Source organism: Schistocerca cancellata, chromosome 3 (assembly GCF_023864275.1).
Source record: "Schistocerca cancellata isolate TAMUIC-IGC-003103 chromosome 3, iqSchCanc2.1, whole genome shotgun sequence".
In the NCBI taxonomy this organism is placed as follows: Eukaryota; Metazoa; Arthropoda; class Insecta; order Orthoptera; family Acrididae; genus Schistocerca; species Schistocerca cancellata.
Genome location: NC_064628.1, coordinates 687,076,713 through 687,093,217, shown reverse-complemented (window position 1 = coordinate 687,093,217; position 16,505 = coordinate 687,076,713). Strand labels below are relative to the sequence as shown.

Genomic DNA, 16,505 nt, shown 5'->3' with positions numbered 1-16,505 from the left:
GGATTCCTAGTAGATAGGGTCTACAGGGGAAAAAGAGAAGATTCAGACAAGACCAACACGTTTCGTCGCAGGTTCATTTAGAATGCAGTCGCTGCAATAGAGGCATTCTGCGTCACGGCATAGTCTACTGTTAAAATTCCGAGTGTGTACATTCCTAGGAGAGTCAACAAATATATTGCTTCCACATCTCGTCAAAAGACCATGAAAACAGAATTAGATTCGAGCACACACGGCGGCTTATCGGCAATCTTTCTTCCCGCGAACCATTCGCCCTAACTGGAACAAGAAAGGGGAAGTGAAACTGGTACAGAAGGTAGCCTTCGCCACACACTGCAGCATGACTTATGGAATATACACGTAGATAAGGACGTAAGAGTTGAGCGGGCCAATGCCGTCCACTGTTCCAGACAAAAGTAAGAGGGTCACTCCAAAAGAACTGCACACTATTTTTGTAAAGATACAATTTTCATTCTGTATGTGTGAAAGTTTTACATTGTGTAGATACATCCTCCCCTCTTGTTTTCAAACTTAGTTCAACCTGTTCCCGTGAGTGGCGCCGTCACAGCATGTCTTAAAGATGGCTGCTACATTTTACGTTCGTCAGAAGCAACGTGCTGTCATAGAATTTCTGTGCTGTGAAAACGAGACGGTGGGAAACATCCACAAGAGGTTGAAAAAGGTGTGTGGAGATGCAGTTGTCGATCGCAGTACAGTTAGTCGGTGGGCAAGCAGGTTACGTGATGAAAGCGGGCACGGCAAAATTGAGAATTGTGCTCGCAGCGGCAGGCCTCGTACTGCACACACTCCAGACAATGTGCAGAGAGTTAACGAATTGGTGAACAGACGCATCACAGTGAACGAATTGTCACGCTACGTTGGGATAGGAGAAGGAAGTGTTTGCAGAATACTAAAAGTGTTGGCGTTAAAAAAGGTTTGTGCTGGGTGGCTTCCCAGGATGTTGCAGTGGCTTACAAAGAAACAAGAAAAACGGTATTCAGCGATCTTTTGGAACAGTACGAGAATGGTGGAGATGAATTTCTTGGAAGAATTGTGACAGGTGATGAAACATGGCTCCATCAGTTTTCACCAGAGACGAAGAGGCACTCAATGGAGTGGCATCATGCAAATTCACCTTCTGCTGGAAAAATTATGGCTACGGTGTTTTTCGATTCCGAAGAACTCTTGGTTGTGGACATCATGCCAAGTGAAACCACCATAAATTGTGATGCATATGTGACGACACTGAAGAAACTTCAAGCTCGACTGAGTCGTGTTCGACCACATCGGCAAAAGCTGGATGTTTTGCTGTTGCACGACAATGCAGGGCCACATGTCAGTCAAAAACCACGGAAGCGATAACAAAACTCCGAAGGACAACACTGAAACACCCGCCTTACAGTCTTGACCTGGCTCCATGTGACTATCATCTCTCTGGGAAACTGAAAGACTCTCTTCGTGGAACAAGGTTTGAAGATGATGACTCCCTTGTGTATGCTGCCAAACAGTGGCTCCAACAGGTTGGTCCAGAATTTTACCGTGTGGGTATACAGGCGCTGGTTCAAAGATGGGGTAAGGCAGTTGAGAGGGATGGAAATTATGTGGAGAAATCTTGTTCCTAAAGGATGCATTTACACACTGGACAACTTTCAAATATGTAGAATAAAAGATGGATCTTTTTTAAAAAAAGTGTGCATTTCTTTTGGAGTGACCTTCATCGTAAATAAAAGTGGTGTATCGTGTGTGTGTGTGTGTGTGTGTGTGTGTTTGTTTATTTTTTTACTCTGATTGTAGGAACTCGTATACAAGGCATGAGCAGCTTCAAGTAGGAGTACGTACCTGCTAGCAGCGCGGAGACGCCGGCGCAGAAGTCCCGGAAGCCGAGTAGGCCGCGTCCCGCCGGGTCCAGCTGCCGCAGGGCGCGCTCCACCTCCTGCGGAAGACGAGAGAACGCACAAGGTCAGCACACACAGCACTATACTCCACTCCACTGCACACACACAGCTGCCGCCTTACTGCAGCAGCTGTGACCGCTTCTCAGCTCAGAGGGAGGCAATAGTCTCCCCAGCTGTTCCACACATCTCCACTGATGAGCCAAAACATTATCACTGAGCCGGCCTGGGTGACCGAGCGGTTGTAGGCGCTACAGTCTGGAACCGCGCGACTGCTACGGTAGCAGGTTCGAATCCTGCCTCGGGCATGGATGTGTGGGATGTCCTTAGGTTAGTTAGGTTTAAGAAGTTCTAAGTTTGAGAGGTGGCATGAGCCCCCTCTCATATTTCTATCTTACTCTGAGTAATTCGATTTTCCTCTCTAATTGAATGCGTTCAAAAGTCACTATTCCTTCACACGCGGACTTCCCACGCAGCGTCTCTCGTCACCCGGGTGGTCCGGTGACAGGTGGGTTCTGCTGAACTTGAATGGGTTAAGCTGACGGGTGTGAGGGAGTCGAGTGGATGCTTTCCAGACGCCGACATTGTCATAAGAGCGGGAGCGACATGCCCACAGGTGTCTGACGGAGCGCCTGGGCTAGAGATTCCGTTACTTCGCAGAAACTTACTGAAAACACTTTCTGGCGGGCTACCAGCGAGGTGTGGGAATGACTTGTGTTCCCAGGCAGTCTTGGCGGGCAAATTCCCGCGTTTTCTGCAAAATCATAACTGTGATTGGCTGGCTCAGAGGATAGCTCTGTGACATAGCAAAATCGGCGCAGAAATTGGCGCCAAGTATCTCCATTGCCGGAATAGTAGTGCGTCGGAAATAGAGTGGAATTTTCCGCTGGTTTTCGAGTTGCTGATTGGAACGTTTAACCACGGCCATTGTCGTGGGGGTGGGAATGTTCTGTGTTCGGCTTGTACAGGTGCTCTTGAGAGGGTCGGCTCTCGGCTTTCGGTCAGAGTAGGTTACAAGACTGAGTTCTCGTTGCTCTGGACAGCCTGCCTTCCGTTGGCTGTCTAATATACTTTAATTTAATCGTCACTGTTTGACGAAGTTGCTGAAGTTTCGACTTCAACGTAACTTTCCGAGTACACTTGGCAATTGAGCGTTCTGCGTACAAGTGGCCTATGTTGTCCATCTTGAGCAGTTTTGGCTAAAGTTGACTGTACTGGAGTTATTGTGTGACTTCTCTTGTTAAAATCACTCACTGTACCGTCAGTGATTGTGTAGAGAGCCAACTTCCTTTCCCTCAGAGGCGTATTTGTGCTGTTAGGAACAACCAGACCATGAGAATTTGTTTCGGGCTATACTCACGACATTATCATCACCACGACGGGACAACGAAGCAACCAGCCATCGCCTCCGGTACGCTAGATCGTGTCCTTGCAGTTAAGAAGACCGCTCGGTACTGTACGTCCGCAGCACCGGCAAATCAGGGAATTTTGCTAGGCCATAATCAGAGCTCAGCAGAGCGCGCCTGTTCGTCTTTTCTAACTTTGTTCTGTCTTCGGTGTTCATTGTCTGAGTTTTCACTACTGTAGCAGCAATTAATGTTGGGTTGGCTGGGTGTTTCCCTTAAGATTTGAGTTGCAAGGAATTGGCTCCACATACCACTTCTTCATAAATGTCAGAATCTAGTTTATGGACAACTTCACCTTCACGGCATTTATTTGAGTATCCAATTTGATGTATTGTAAATGTTTCGTGTGTTTTGTTTATTATTTTGAGTTTAGTCATAATAAATCAAATTGTTATTTTGGACAGAACTTCCATTCTGTTAATCGGTAGAGCAACCCTTTTATTTCTCACTACGTTAATGAAACTTTCCTTAATTTCTATCCAATTAAATTATTGCAGGTGCCAAACTCTTTTCTACTCCACTTGCAGGGTCCATTACAGTCAGTTCGCGTTTCTTCTTAATCCATGTGCAACAGCAAAAGTAGGAGTTAGAAAAGGGAGGCTTAGAGCATCATTTCCATGTGAAGATTCGAGAAGAATTTAGTGTTAAATACACTGCTAGCCTCGGCACCACGCAAGTTCTAGGGGACTGATGACCTGAGCAGTTAAGTCCCATGGTGCTCAGAGCCATTTGAACCAAAAGTTCTAGGGGACTGATGACCTGAGCAGTTAAGTCCCATGGTGCTCAGAGCCATTTGAACCATTATCACTGGTCCCCCAACGTGAGATTGGATGTCGCATGGCGGCGCTGCGGTCACGTGACGTTCCGGTCGCATGATGCTATAAAGAAAGCATATAAGCGGAGCAGACACGAGTAGAGGACCATTTCAGCGACGATACGAGCTGCAACTGGAGAAATCCACTGACTTGCGCCAATTTGACGAATGGCTCAGACTTGCGGCCCGGCGCATGGGAGCGAGCATCTGGTTGAGGGATGGTGAAACCACGAGTACGCGACAAGGTCCAAGCCTCGTCAACAACGTGTAAAGCTGGATAGCCGGATCTGACGACAGGGTACGATGCTGGTGCAGACACAACTGTTTCGGAGCACATCGTTCAGCTAGTGTTGTTGAACATGGGGATCCGCAGCAGCTGATTTCTGCATTTCCCATGCTAACCCAACACCATCGTCAATTCCAACTGCAAATGGCACGGGGACATGGAGATTGGCCTGTGGATAAACCCGTTGCTTGGTCGGATAAACCACATATCTTGTTACACCAGATTGATGGTCGTGTCCAGATTAGGGCTGTTGATAAAATATCGCTATATCGATACTTTTTCCAAAACATATTGATATACATCGGTGAAAAATTTCCACCGATATATCGATATCAAAATGGCAATATCGAGTGTCAATATTTTTACACTACTGCCCATTAAAAATTCTACACCAAGAAGAAAGGCAGATGATAAACGTGTATTCATTGGGCAAATATATTATACTAGAACTGACATGTGATTACATTTTCACGCAATTTAGGTGCATAGATCCTGAGAAATCAGTACCCAGAACAACCACCTCTCGCCGTAATAACGGCATTGATACGCCTGGGCATTGAGTCAAATAGAGCTTGGATGGCGTGTACCAGGTACAGCTGCCCATGTAGCTTCAACACGATACCACAGTTCATCAAGAGTAGTGACTGGCGTATTGTGACGAGCCAGTTGCTCGGCCACCGTTAACCAGACGTTTTCAATTGGTGAGAGATCTGGAGAATGTGCTGGCGAGGGCAGCAGTCGAACATTTTCTGTATCCAGAAAGGCCCTTACAGGACCTGCAACATGCGGTCGTCCATTTTCCTGCTGAAATGTAGGGTTTCGCAGGGATCGAATAAAGGGTAGAGCCACGGGTCGTAACACATCTGAAATGTAACGTCCACTGTTCAAAGTGCCGTCAGTGCGAACAAGAGGTGACCGAGACGTGTAACCAATGGCACCCCATACCATCACGCCAGGCGATACACCAGTATGGCGATGACGAATACACGCTTCCAATGTGCGTTCACCGCGATATTGGCAAACACGGATGCGACCATCATGATGCTGTAAACATAACCTGGATTCATCCGAAAAAATGACGTTTTGCCATTGGTGCACCCAGGTTCGTCGTTGAGTACACCATCGCAGGCGCTCCTGTCTGTGATGCAGCGTCAAGGGTAGCCGCAGCCACCGTCTCCAAGCTGATAGTCCATGCTGCTGCAAACATCGTCGAACTGTTCGTGCAGATGGTTGTTGTCTTGCAAACGTCCACATCTGTTGACTCCTGGAGCGAGACGTGGCTACACTATCCGTTACAGCCATGTGGATAAGAAGCCTGTCATCTCGACTGCTAGTGATACGAGGACGTTGGGATCCAGCACGGCGTTCCATGTTACCCTCCTGAACCCACCGATTCCATATTCTGCTATATTCTGCTAACAGTCATTGTATCTCTACCAACGCGAGCAGCAATGTCGTGATACAATAAACCGCAATCGCGATAGGATACAATCCGACCTTTATCAAAGTCGGAAACGTGATGGTACGCATTTCTCCTCCTTACACGAGGCATCACAACAACGTTTCACCAGGCAACGCCGGTCAACTGCTGTTTGTGTATGAGAAATTGGTTGGAAACTTTCCTCATGTCTGCAGGTTGTAGGTGTCGCCACCGGCGCCAACCTTGTGTGAATGCTCTGTAAAGCTAATGATTTGCATATCACAGTATCTTCTTCCTGTCGACTAAATTTCGCGTCTGTAGCACGTCATCTTCGTGGTGTAGCAATTTTAATGGCCAGTAGTATATTTTATATTATATTATTTTCACAATTTTCGATAAATATTTGAATTTGTTCTTTTGAAATTGTAGTAGAACATAATTTTGCTTTCACTGTGTGAAGGAGTCTTACTACTTTTTGAACTTTCAACACGTCCAATGTGAAGCAAGTATATGTGGCAAAGTGCAGAAACGAAGAAGTCCGATTGTACTGTGGCGGGATGAAGAGGGATGGGGTGCGGGGGGAGGGGGGGTGCGGGGCGGGGCGGTGTTTTTAACGTTACTACTGTGTTTTTCACATCGGCGTTCTTCAAAAATAACTACTGAAAATTATCAACAAAAATCTAAATGACAAGATTTATCTTTGCGGTGGGCGGAGACGTGTGAGGGGCAAATGCTGATGGAATCGGCGCTTGGTGATACCAACAGAAATTACAACGTTTAGTTTCACCATGAAATTTTAACACCACAGCTGCTAGGTCGCTGGCATTGGCAGGAAAGAAAAAAAAGGGACGTCCACATGAAGTGTTACGGGCAAATCAGATATGTGACGAAACCGAGCGACGGATCCACCGGACACCTTTTATTTTCCCACTTGCGTGAACGTGCATGGTTTTGCTCTATGGGGGATAACCAGGCTGCTGGTTTGTTGAAGTACAGAATATCTAATAAAAAATCAATACTTACACATACAGCTTTAAAACCGACAGTATATGTACGATGTAACCCGACATTTTTATGGACCGGTCCGTCGAAATTTTTCCGTCGATGTATCGATCCTGTATCGACTGTTTTTAAAATACCTACATATTAGACTCCCGATATTTTTAAAAATATCAACAGTTCTACTCCAGATACGACGTCATCCCGGCTCGAAACATGCACCGCGGACAGAGGCCACCACGGGTTGTATTAGGCTATGGAGATGGGGTGTTTCACCTGACCTTCCATAGGAGCTATGTTAGCAACTAAGGTACTATGACAACTGTTGACTACATGCATGTCATCGTGTACCATCTGCATCCCTTCATACTTAATGTCTTCTGCGACGCAATGGTATCTCGCAGACACTGGCCGCGTCATCAGGTCAGAATCGTGCTACAGTGGTTTGAGGAGCGAGACAGTGGGCTGACGTCGTCGTGTTGGCGGCTGAATGCGCCTGACCTGAACCCGATACAACCCTTATGGGAAGCCCGTCCATATATGGCCAAATTTGTTTCGAGAGCGCTGCAGAAATTTCGTTGTGAAAACTTTGCACGCCCTCCATAATGTTCCGATCTCTCTCTCTATGCGATTTCCATATTTTTGGAGCCCTGAAGAGATACATTCGTGGCCGTCGACTTGCTTCGGACGAAGCGGTGCACGCCTGCGTGTAATCGTGATTTAGATAACAGTAAAACCGAGCGAGGTGGCGCAGTGGTTAGACACTGGGCTCGCATTCGGGAGGACGACGGTTCAATCCCGCGTCCGGCCATCCTGATTTAGGTTTTCCGTGATTTCCCTAAATCGCTCCGGGCAAATGCAGGGATGGTTCCTTTGAAAGGGCACGGCCGAATTCCTTCCCCATCCTTCCCTAATCCGATGAGACCGATGACCTCGCCGTCTGGTCTCCTTCCCCAAACAACCCAACCCAACCCAATAACAGCAAATATTTTTCCTGTCCGTCTTGTGTCACAGTGCGTTGATTGTATGATCAGTTATGGCGATTACTTCTTAAATATTAAATAGTTTATTTACTTTTTTAGGGTTCTGTGCGTAAATTGGTAAAAACGGAATCGTTACAGGATCACTTTATTGTCCGTCTGTCTCTCTTTACGACTATTAAAAACCATTTTTCTCAATAACGCGCAGATGTGTCATGTTGGTTTCTTGAAATTATTGCACCCAGTTGCCTTTTTTCATGCCCAAGCGACTGGTTGCACTGATATTAAGTAACCTTTAGTCATCACTGTCGCAGTGGTCCTCATTCATTATGGATAAAAGTTTTTTTTTCCACACATTAAGCTCTATGGCAGTGTGAAAAATTAAAGCTTCTAAGTCAATGCAGTCAAAAGATAAGGCAATTTATCTCACATATTTTGATACTCGTACAGTCACTCCGTTGACCTATAGTTATGAAATTTGGCAAGAAGCAAGGTTTTTCTTTTGTCGTTTGTTATCCGACTGTCTGTCTGCCCGTCCTTCTGTTGAGACCCTTTATTCTCAGGAACGGGTATACGTATCAGGTTGAAATATATGTCACATACTAAGGTCTTAGGTCCATTGGTGGTGTAAAGAGTTTAGCTTGTAAGTCAAAGCAAAAAAAAAATTTGTCCACTTATGTCACATACTTTGATGCAAACTCTTTCATCAACATCCATAGGGTACTTCCCGTTGACCTAGAACAATGAAATTTGAGTGGAAGTCAGATTTTATGGTATAACTAAAGGGAAAAATCCGAAAATTGTTAATTTGTAATTATATCACATGAAAAAATATTTTGCTCATGTTATCTGTCTGTCCGTTCGTCTGTTAAGACCCTTTTTTGTTGGGAACGGGTCGACGTATCAAATTGAAATTTATGTCACGTACTGAAGTCCATCTGAGACTTCTACGTCAATCCAGTCAAAAGATAAGGCCATTTACGTCACATATCCAGTAACGATATCGATAACAGACAAAAACTGTCCAAATTCCATTCTCGGGATGGATGAACTACTTATATACAGGGTGTTTCAAAAATGACCGGTATATTTGAAACGGCAATAAAAACTAAACGAGCAGCGATAGAAATACACCGTTTGTTACAATATGATTGGGACAACAGTACATTTTCAGGCGGACAAACTTTCGAAATTACAGTAGTTACAAATTTCAACAACAGATGGCGCTGCAAGTGATATGAAAGATATAGAAGACAACGCAGTCTGTGGGTGCGCCATTCTGTACGTCGTCTTTCTGCTGTAAGCGTGTGCTGTTCACAACGTGCAAGTGTGCTGTGGACAACATGGTTTATTCCTCTGGTGTTGGAATTCCACCGCCTAGAACACAGTGTTGTTGCAACAAGACGAAGTTTTCAACGGAGGTTTAATGTAACCAAAGGACTGAAAAGCGATACAATAAAGGATCTGTTTGAAAAATTTCAATGGACTGGGAACGTGACGGATGAACGTGCTGGAAAGGTAGGGCGACCGCGTACGGCAACCACAGAGGGCAACGCGCAGCTAGTGCAGCAGGTGATCCAACAGCGGCCTCGGGTTTCCGTTCGCCGTGTTGCAGCTGCGGTCCAAATGACGCCAACGTCCACGTATCGTCTCATGCGCCAGAGTTTACACCTCTATCCATACAAAATTCAAACGCGGCAACCCCTCAGCGCCGCTACCATTGCTGCACGAGAGACATTCGCTAACGATATAGTGCACAGGATTGATGACGGCGATATGCATGTGGGCAGCATTTGGTTTACTGACGAAGCTTATTTTTACCTGGACGGCTACGTCAATAAACAGAAGTGGCGCATATGGGGAACTGAAAAGCCCCATGTTGCAGTCCCATCGTCCCTGCATCCTCAAAAAGTACTGGTCTGGGCCGCCATTTCTTCCAAAGGAATCATTGGCCCATTTTTCAGATCCGAAACGATTACTGCATCACGCTATCTGGACATTCTTCGTGAATTTGTGGCGGTGCAAACTGCCTTAGACGACACTGCGAACACCTCGTGGTTTATGCAAGATGGTGCCCGGCCACATCGCACGGCCGACGTCTTTAATTTCCTGAATGAATATTTCGATGATCGTGTGATTGCTTTGGGCTATCCGAAACATACAGGAGGCGGCGTGGATTGGCCTCCCTATTCGCCAGACATGAACCCCTGTGACTTCTTTCTGTGGGGACACTTGAAAGACCAGGTGTACCGCCAGAATCCAGAAACAATTGAACAGCTGAAGCAGTACATCTCATCTGCATGTGAAGCCATTCCGCCAGACACGTTGTCAAAGGTTTCGGGTAATTTCATTCAGAGACTACGCCATATTATTGCTACGCATGGTGGATATGTGGAAAATATCGTACTATAGAGTTTCTCAGACCGCAGCGCCATCTGTTGTTGACAATTGTAACTACTGTAATTTGGAAAGTTTGTCTGCCTGAAAATGTACTGTTGTCCCAAGCATATTGCAACAAACGGTGTATTTCTATCGCTGCTCGTTTAGTTTGTATTGCCGTTTCAAATATACCGGTCATTTTTGAAACACCCTGTATTTAATTAGGTTTGAACCGATTCCTCTGTACGCAGGTTTTACCCGCACTTACCCTATTTTTTTTTCATCTGCCTCGTTTTCATTGGACTGTCCCTTACGAGAGACCTCTGTTCATTGGTAGGATACTGAGAAAACTGCAGTTCATCTACGGAAGATATTGTTTGCATAACATTTGCGTTGTCTTCATTAGAAGAAAACCGAACTGCACGGGAGAAAAACGATTGTACATAAAGAAATGCAGCGCGACTCGTCTCATACTTATTTGACTTGTACGAATGCCTACTAAAAAAGCTGTAGTATCTGAACAGGCTCACTTCAAGATGGCCACAAATCTCTCCAAAAACCTACCTGGAAAATTACAAGTACCACTTTTCAGGAAGGCATCTGCACGGAATCTGTGAGTTCATGGCACGCAAACGACTCAAAATTGACCAGATCGACTGATAACTGGAAAATGAGCATTTCTTCCATCGTATATGCAATCTGCAAAAGCAAATTTTCCAGAAAATGTGGACAGAACCTTTTTCGACTGCAGCTTATGTACTCATAAGGTAACTGCTCTTAAACGGAAGCGTCGCCGGCATGACGATCAAAGCATCTGGCTCGAAAACAATGAACCTGTGGTAGATTCCCAGATGCTTTCTACAGTTTTTTTTATCTGCGCTGTGTTCGATTCCCAGATGCATTTTACAATTTTGTTGTTGTTGTTTTTTCCTTGGTAGGAACAGGAGGATTAATAAGTTAAGCGCGCGCGGGATTAGCCGAGCGGTCTTTGGCGCTGCAGTCATGGACTGTGCGGCTGGTCCCGGCGGAGGTTCGAGTCCTCCCTCGGACATGGGTGTGTGTGTTTGTCCTTAGGATAATTTAGCTTAAGTAGTATCTAAGCTTAGGGACTGATGACCTTAGCAGTTAACTCCCATAAGATTTCACACACATTTGAACATTTTTTTTTGAATAAGTTAAGTAAATCAATAAGGAATAATAACAAAGTAGGCAAATAAATTTCTAGGAGCACAAAGAAATGTGAAACGTCTCGATTCCAAAATAATTTACTGACACTTTTCGATACACGATCATCAGACACAGCTGTGGTAAAAATCAAGAAATACAATATTAACGGGTAATCTTCTTTAGATTTTATTTCTTTGTTTCTAACGCATTCGGACACGGTACAATACTTCATCATAGTGTCTGGAAAATTCTTGCCTCAAGTTTTTCTATGCTTCTAAGAAACTAGTCATTAAATAGCCCTCAGAGTATAGAAGAGGCCACTTGCTTAACCAGCTCGATAAAAAAAGTTTACGTCATTTCCCCCAAATCCGTGAAACTGAGAAATTTAATTTACAAAACACATCTTGTGAACATTTTAAAATCAAACGTGTGCTGATAATAAGTTTGCCGCATACTGGATTCCTGGGATGGACGAACCAATAGCGACATGTATGTTAGCATGTATGTTGCAGTGAGTACTGGGAGATGAAGAAGCTTGCACAGAATAGAGTAGCATGGAGAGCTGCACCAAACCAGTCTCAGGACTGAAGACCACAACAACAACAATGATAGCATGTTTATAGATGACGAGGGTTAACCCCCTTGCAGGGTAGAAGTAATACCGCGAAACAGCCATGGGATTTTAACTTTTTTTCCTCACGTTAAAAACTTCATTTCGAAGCTACAAATAGCAATCTGCTTCTGGAAACCCTCCGGGATATGTGTCGGTTAGCTGGACATCTGATAGTGATTCACAGCATAATTCATGATCACCTTTCAGTGCCGATTTTTCAGGGAATGTTATCGTATGCACGGTACGCATCAAAATTAATCCCCCCAAAAAAAAGTAAGTGCTAACCAACACTGTTTTCCACCGCATCATCGTAAGGAACGATGTAGCCGCGCGAAGACCGCATTGATGAGATGTTCTGTTTCCCGCGAATATATTGCCTAGAATGTTTATATCACAAGTAGCACCCGTCTAATTATTCGAAGGAAATTGAGGACATGAAACAGGGTGAGTGAAAGAGCTATTGTAAAGCGACCGGGATAAAATTTTTTATTTCTTTAGTGATGAAAGTCGTTTGAGAATTTTATTTGCCACTTGTTATTTTACCTTATGATTTCCTTAACATCTACTACTACCCATCTCTATAACGGGAAAAAATACAAATAGAAAAATTCAGAATGCATATGCAAATGAACACAGGTTCTCTGCTCCGCAACCAGATGTCTCGGTCGCTATGCCAGCGGCGTTTTCGTTGTACATCGTTTAACTTCATGGAGGTATATTCCGTCTTTGAAACTAAATAAAAGGTAGTTTTTTTTCGCTTCTTTTATTTATGAAACATCTTCAGTGATCTGTAATATATGCGTTATGTGGTAGTTACAAATATAATACTATGTTACGTTTTCTCATGATTTTCTCTTATTTTTCAGATTGGAAACAACTTTTGCAGTACATGTTTCATGGGTCTAAATTGTCGTTTGGTGTTACTTACGATTTCCATTATTGCTACTCCATGTGTGTGGTCCTGGAGATGCCTTCATTCGGTTCTCATTCTCCAGATGGCCGGTTTCCAGAGTTTGGAGACCGAATGAACACATCTCAAGGATAACACACACGGACTAGCAACAATGGAAACAGTAACAGCAAGCGATAATTTTTAATCTCTCGAAACTTGTGCTACTAAAGTTGTATCGGAAAAACAAGAGAAAACGTAACATATATATATATATATATATATATATATATATATATATATATATATATATATATATATATATATATATATGCTGGTCCATTGATCGTGACCGGGCCAAATATCTCACGAAATAAGCATCAAACGAAAAAACTACAAAGAACGAAACTTGTCTAGCTTGAAGGGGGAAACCAGATGGCGCTATGGTTGGCCCGCTAGATGGCGCTGCCACAGGTCAACCGGATATCAACTGGTTTTTTTTTTAAATAGGAACCCCCATTTTTTATTACATATTCGTGTAGTGCGTAAAGAAATATGAATGTTTTAGTTGGACCACTTTTTTCGCTTTGTGATAGATGGCGCTGTAATAGTCACAAACGTATAACTACGTGGTATCACGTAACATTCCGCCAGTGCGGATGTTATTTGCATTTATTGCATTAATGTGGTATTTGCAGGTAACCACGCTGTAACAGCATGCGTTCTCAGAAATGATAAGTTCACAAAGGTACACATTGGACCAACAGAAATAAAATGTTCAAACGTACCTACGTACTGTATTTTAATTTAAAAAACCTACCTGTTACAACAGTTCGTCTAAAATTGTGAGCCATATGTTTGTGACTATTACAGCGTCATCTGTCACAAAGCGAAAAACATGGTCCAACTAAAACATTCATATTTCTTTACGTAGTACACGAATATGTAATAAAAATGGGGGTTCCTATTTTAAAAAAATGGACTGTGCCTTTCATTTAGTTGCAAAGACGGAGAATATTTCCATGAATTTTGAAGCAACTAAGGAATGACGAGAAGCGGAAAAAATAACGATTGTTTAACTTATAGGTATATAAGGAGCAGTCGAAAAAGTTTCTTTCCACGATTTCCAGGAAGTTATGTGTATGTGGACGCCATACATGATGAAAAACGTCCAGTTTCAATTACTGATCCTTGCAATTCTGACTTGACAGCGCGTCATGAAAAGTAGGAGTAGTTTTCAAAAAGCCATGGGGGCGGGGGGGGGGGGGGGTTGAGCTAAAATATGAGCCTTTCATTTTAGTTTTTACACAAGCGTCCTGCCAAATATAAGCCAAACTGGTTGGGCGCCTGATGTGTTCTCCTTGTCGTCTCTGTTTCCATTCCCGCGCGCTGTCGCATCAGAGTACTGCTGCGGTCATGGCTCGGTTCCGCCTGTAGCTACCAGGTGGCTCCCGCCTCAAGTAGCGATGCCGCACTTTCCCTTGTAGTATTCTGCCGACTCGTCAGATGTCACTACTCACCCTCCGCACTGAGAAAAGCTTACCTTTCCATACGAAAAACGAAATCAGACCTTCGATAAGGCCTGAGGGAGTGTACGGAATGAACATGGCGAAGCGCTGCTCGTCAAAACTTATCAGTAAGGGCAAAAATATATAAATTCGTTGATTAAAAAAAAAATGAAAAAAAGACCCTATAGATACACTATTCATTGTCCCTTAAGACTCTGGGCCTGACAAAAAGTGGCAGTCGTTAAGCAAACTTTGATTAATACAGTTTCCAAAGGCAAATTTTTAGGTTTAATATTAGAACTTTTTGAATATGAAACAGAGGTGAGTTAGGGGGATGGACTCTCTTCATATTCATTCAGCTGTCTTTTGGAGACAATGGTAAGAGAGAGAGAGAAAGAGAGAGAGAGAGAGAGAGAGAGAGAGAGAGAGAGAGCCTTGAAACTGACTACTTAGCTTTTGTTGATGATTTAACAATCTTAGCAAAGAATTTACAAGAATGAAATAAATCCTACAAGAAGGAACGAGAGAGATAAACACTCTCGAAGAAGTAGCAGAAATAAACCGGATTATAAATTTCATATTCCACATTCTCCGCCGCCCAGAGTGGCCGAGCGGTTCTAGGCGCTACGGTCTGGAACCGCGCGACCGCTACGGTCACAGGTTCAAATCCTGCCTCGGGCATGGATGTGTGTGATGTCCTTAGGTTAGTTAGGTTTAGGTAGTTCTAAGTTCTAGGGGACTGATGACCTCAGAAGTTAAGTCCCATAGTGCTCAGAGCCATTTGAACCATTTGAACCACATTCTCTGCACGAACCATCTAACGTAAACAGAACCAAAAATATGGAATTGGCATTCCACTTAACACAGAACACGTACAATAAAAAATTCTTACCTGTTAAAACAGAACTGAGGCATTACAACAATACAACCTGACAATTAAAACTGGATGTCCTTATAGCTCAGAATGCCTCGCCATAAACACAGCCCAAAAGTTAAGTATTTGGAGAAGAAGAAATAGGAATAAATAGAAAAATTTTGGGCGCGAAATATGAAAATGGAATTTGGAAATAGATAAGCAAAAATGTGGCGTAAGAAACAAACGAGAATATAATAGATACAATGACAAAGAGGAAGATTACATTTTTCGTTCCTTAAAAAGAGTGAATAAAAAGAGGCATAGAAAACATATATGAATTCAGGGAGAAAGTACAAAATGTGATGGGTTGCCAGTAGAATATACAAGTAAGCACGAGGCAACGAGAATGAAGCAGTATTGGGAAGCGAAAAAAACGAAAAGAATGTGATGGCATAAATCGGTTGTTTCACGTGGTGCTGGGTTGGCCATATTCGAATGCTTAAATAAGTGTTTTCAAATTCAGCATTTGAACCTGAACGCAGGTAATTTTAGCATGTGCAGTGCTTTTGCTCCTTCATAAGAATAAAACTGATGTAAACATTATACTATGTATCCTTCCGCGTTTTCTGGAATCTCACTGCATTCTGTTTCATGTGGAGCGAAAGCCAAGCTGTCTTGAGGACAGTCAAGTGCAATAGTAAGAATATGTTTTAAGCTGTGCATTACGCGCTCATCGACTCGGCGATAGTAAGGGACTACAGTTTTACGGGCGCATTTTAACCTTTAACTAACGTAGTGGCAAACACGGGACACTTAACACCGTGGTGCGGTCAATCTGACCTCTTAAATATAGGTGGGTGTAATGTTAACAATCCCTTTGAAATTCTCTGTTTTGCATATGGCAGAGTCTTTAATACAATGTAAATAAACATGAAAATGCAAAACATTAACATTAAATAATTATTGATAAACTGGCATTCAGATATATTTACTTCACATCGCGTAAACTAATACATTTATATTTGTTTCATAAGCTAATAACGAAATTAATGCTTCGATAGATTTTGTATTTCTTCTTGAAGAACTAATAGAACAAAAAATGTAACGTTTTTAACCTGAAGAAATACCTCATGAAAAATCAGAGCCCTGCAAATCACAATTTTTCACAACAGTGCTTGCAGACCTGGGAACAGCACTGCATGCATATTGGTCTCTTGCAGATGCAGCAAACATGCGAAGTCTTCCTTTTCTTGCTGGCTGGGCAGATTATGCACATTTTCCTATTATTAGGACCTAATT

The 16,505-nt window shown here is 43.3% G+C and overlaps 1 protein-coding gene across 4 annotated transcripts in view; it reads right to left on the bottom strand.

Annotated features, from left to right (window-relative positions):
- Window positions 1-16,505, bottom strand: part of LOC126175669 (rab11 family-interacting protein 4) — a 954,952-nt gene that overhangs the window by 577,368 nt on the left and 361,079 nt on the right. For all 4 annotated transcript variants that reach the window (XM_049922582.1, XM_049922583.1, XM_049922585.1 and 1 more), the window contains exon 3: window positions 1,837-1,930. In XM_049922582.1, the coding sequence (XP_049778539.1) occupies window positions 1,837-1,930 (94 nt within the window). The remainder of the gene's footprint in view (window positions 1-1,836; window positions 1,931-16,505) is intronic.